Genomic DNA, 2144 nt, shown 5'->3' with positions numbered 1-2144 from the left:
AGAAGACAGGGGCAGAGAAGACTGGGCAGAGAAGACAGGGGCAGAAAAGACAGGGGCAGAAAAGACAGGGGCAGAAAAGACAGGGGCAGAAAAGACAGGGGCAGAGAAGACAGGGGCAGAGAAGACAGGGGCAAAACATATTCCTTTCATCTTCTGCCTGAATCACTGGTCACTTTAATAATGGAACACTGGTCACTTTAATAATGGAACACTGGTCTCATTCCAAATTGAATGCATCTCATCGTCCCTCTTCTCAGCTGCCATTTCTGGGAGACACCTCTCCCCTGCCTCATTCCAACACACCTGCCCTGTGCTGTGACCTCACCCACGTCCTCTCCAGCTCCAGCTCAGGGCGTTTGCCCTTCCAGAGGAAGAGTCTGAACAGCGCCTGACGTACCTCCCAATTGCGAATGCCAAAGATAAGTGGGTTGATGCAGGGAGGCACCATGATGACGATCAGGAGGGAGATGTGCAGAGTTCCAGCGGACAGCGAGGTCCCAGCCCCGGAGAGGGCGGTCATCATGGCCCCTGTGCCCTCCAGCTCCCACAGAGCATCCGAGGTGATCTTGAGGAATATAGGGAGTAGCTGCAGGAACAACATCCCACAGTAGAAAAGCACAGTGTTGCGAGCCCGCGTGTTCACCGTGTTGAAGGGCACCACAGCGTTGCGGGCGTCCTGGTACATCCGTACATAGGCAAAGAAGTAGCTGAGGAGGCAGAGCAGGGTGAAGATGAAGCCCACCAGCTTGCGGGTGATAGCCGCTGCCCTGGGGAAACCCATGTGGCGTTCCACTGTGTCAGGCTCACATATGAGTCCAGAGGTTGCTGTGCCGTACTCCCCTTCCCCCTGGTGTAGCAGGGTGAAGTTAACGCAGCCAACGCTGATGGACAAGACCCAGGTGAGGCTGACGGTGAGGCGCAGGCGCAGAGGGGTGAGGATGGACAGGTAGTGGATGGCATGGCACACATACAGGTATCGCTCAATGGCCATGCAGGTGATGGTGATGAGGGTGCTGAAGATGCAGACGCTGCCGGTGAAATACTGGAGGAGGCACAAGGTGTTAAAGTTCATTGTGCTTCTCTGCAGTAAGCAGTGGGTCACAAAGGGGCCCACATTGATGGTTTGCACCATGTCACTCAGAATCAAGTTCTTCAGCAGGGTGTAGCGTGGCTCCCAAGATAGGTCCTCCGAGCGTCCCAGTCCCAACAAAGTGAATCCGTTCACAGCCAAAGACAGGATTGTGAGCATCAAGAACACAAAAACCAGCACATTCACGACTGCATCAAATGGCATTATGAACAAAAAGAGGCAGCCTCCTAGGTCGAAGTTGCGCTTGTCATCTTCTGTTCCGTTCTCAAAAGTATAAGCAACGCATGGACCCGTGGGGTTGACCACCTGAGTGGAATTCATGATGAACTTATGATCCATGGTTGAGCCAAGTGCATGGCTTCATTCTCTCTCTCTCTCGCTCGCTCGCTCTCTTGCGCTCGCTCTCTCTCTCTCTCTCTCTCTCTTGCGCTTGCTCTCAAGCTCGCTCTCTCTCGCTCGCTCGCTCTCTCTCTTGCGCTCGCTCTCTCTCTCTCTCTCTCTCTTGCGCTCGCTCTCTCTCTCTCTTGCGCTCGCTCTCTCTCTCGCGCTCGCTCTCCAGCTCTCTCTCTCTCTCTCTCACTCTCTCACTCTCTCTCGCTCGCTCTCTCTCTTGCTCTCTCTCTAGCTCTCTCTCTCTCTTGCGCTCTCTCTCTAGCTCTCGCTCTCTCTCTTGCGCTCTCTCTCTAGCTCTCTCTCTCTTGCTCTCTCTCTCTAGCTCTCTCTCTCTCTCTCTTGCGCTCTCTCTCTAGCTCTCTCTCTCTTGCGCTCTCTCTCACTCTCTCTCTCTCTCTCTCTTGCGCTCTCTGCGCTCTAGAAGGGTGCTGAGACTGTGTCCACCTGTTGAATCAGCGGTTGCAGACTTTCATGTTATCTGTTGCTAAATTTGCTTCCAGTCACCATATGTTTAAATGTATATTTTATTTACACTTTATTTTGGTTATTCATTTATATTTGTTGGTATGATAATAAATAATGACAGTAAAAATAGCCAAATAGTCATCATCACCTTCATCCTCATCACCTTCATCATCCTTGTAATTGACATTGTCGACTA

At 52.0% G+C, this 2144-nt stretch overlaps 1 protein-coding gene across 1 annotated transcript; it reads right to left on the bottom strand.

The window, feature by feature from the left end:
• Window positions 1–289: 289 nt before the first annotated feature.
• On the bottom strand, window positions 290–1429 carry LOC127912617 (olfactory receptor 5AN1-like). Its single transcript, XM_052482638.1, has one exon. It carries the CDS (start codon window positions 1427–1429, stop codon window positions 290–292), a length of 1140 nt encoding a protein of 379 aa, XP_052338598.1.
• Window positions 1430–2144: the final 715 nt, after the last annotated feature.

Source organism: Oncorhynchus keta, chromosome 27 (genome assembly GCF_023373465.1).
Source record: "Oncorhynchus keta strain PuntledgeMale-10-30-2019 chromosome 27, Oket_V2, whole genome shotgun sequence".
Lineage (NCBI taxonomy): Eukaryota > Metazoa > Chordata > Actinopteri > Salmoniformes > Salmonidae > Oncorhynchus > Oncorhynchus keta.
This window is presented reverse-complemented; position numbering and strand designations above follow the sequence as displayed.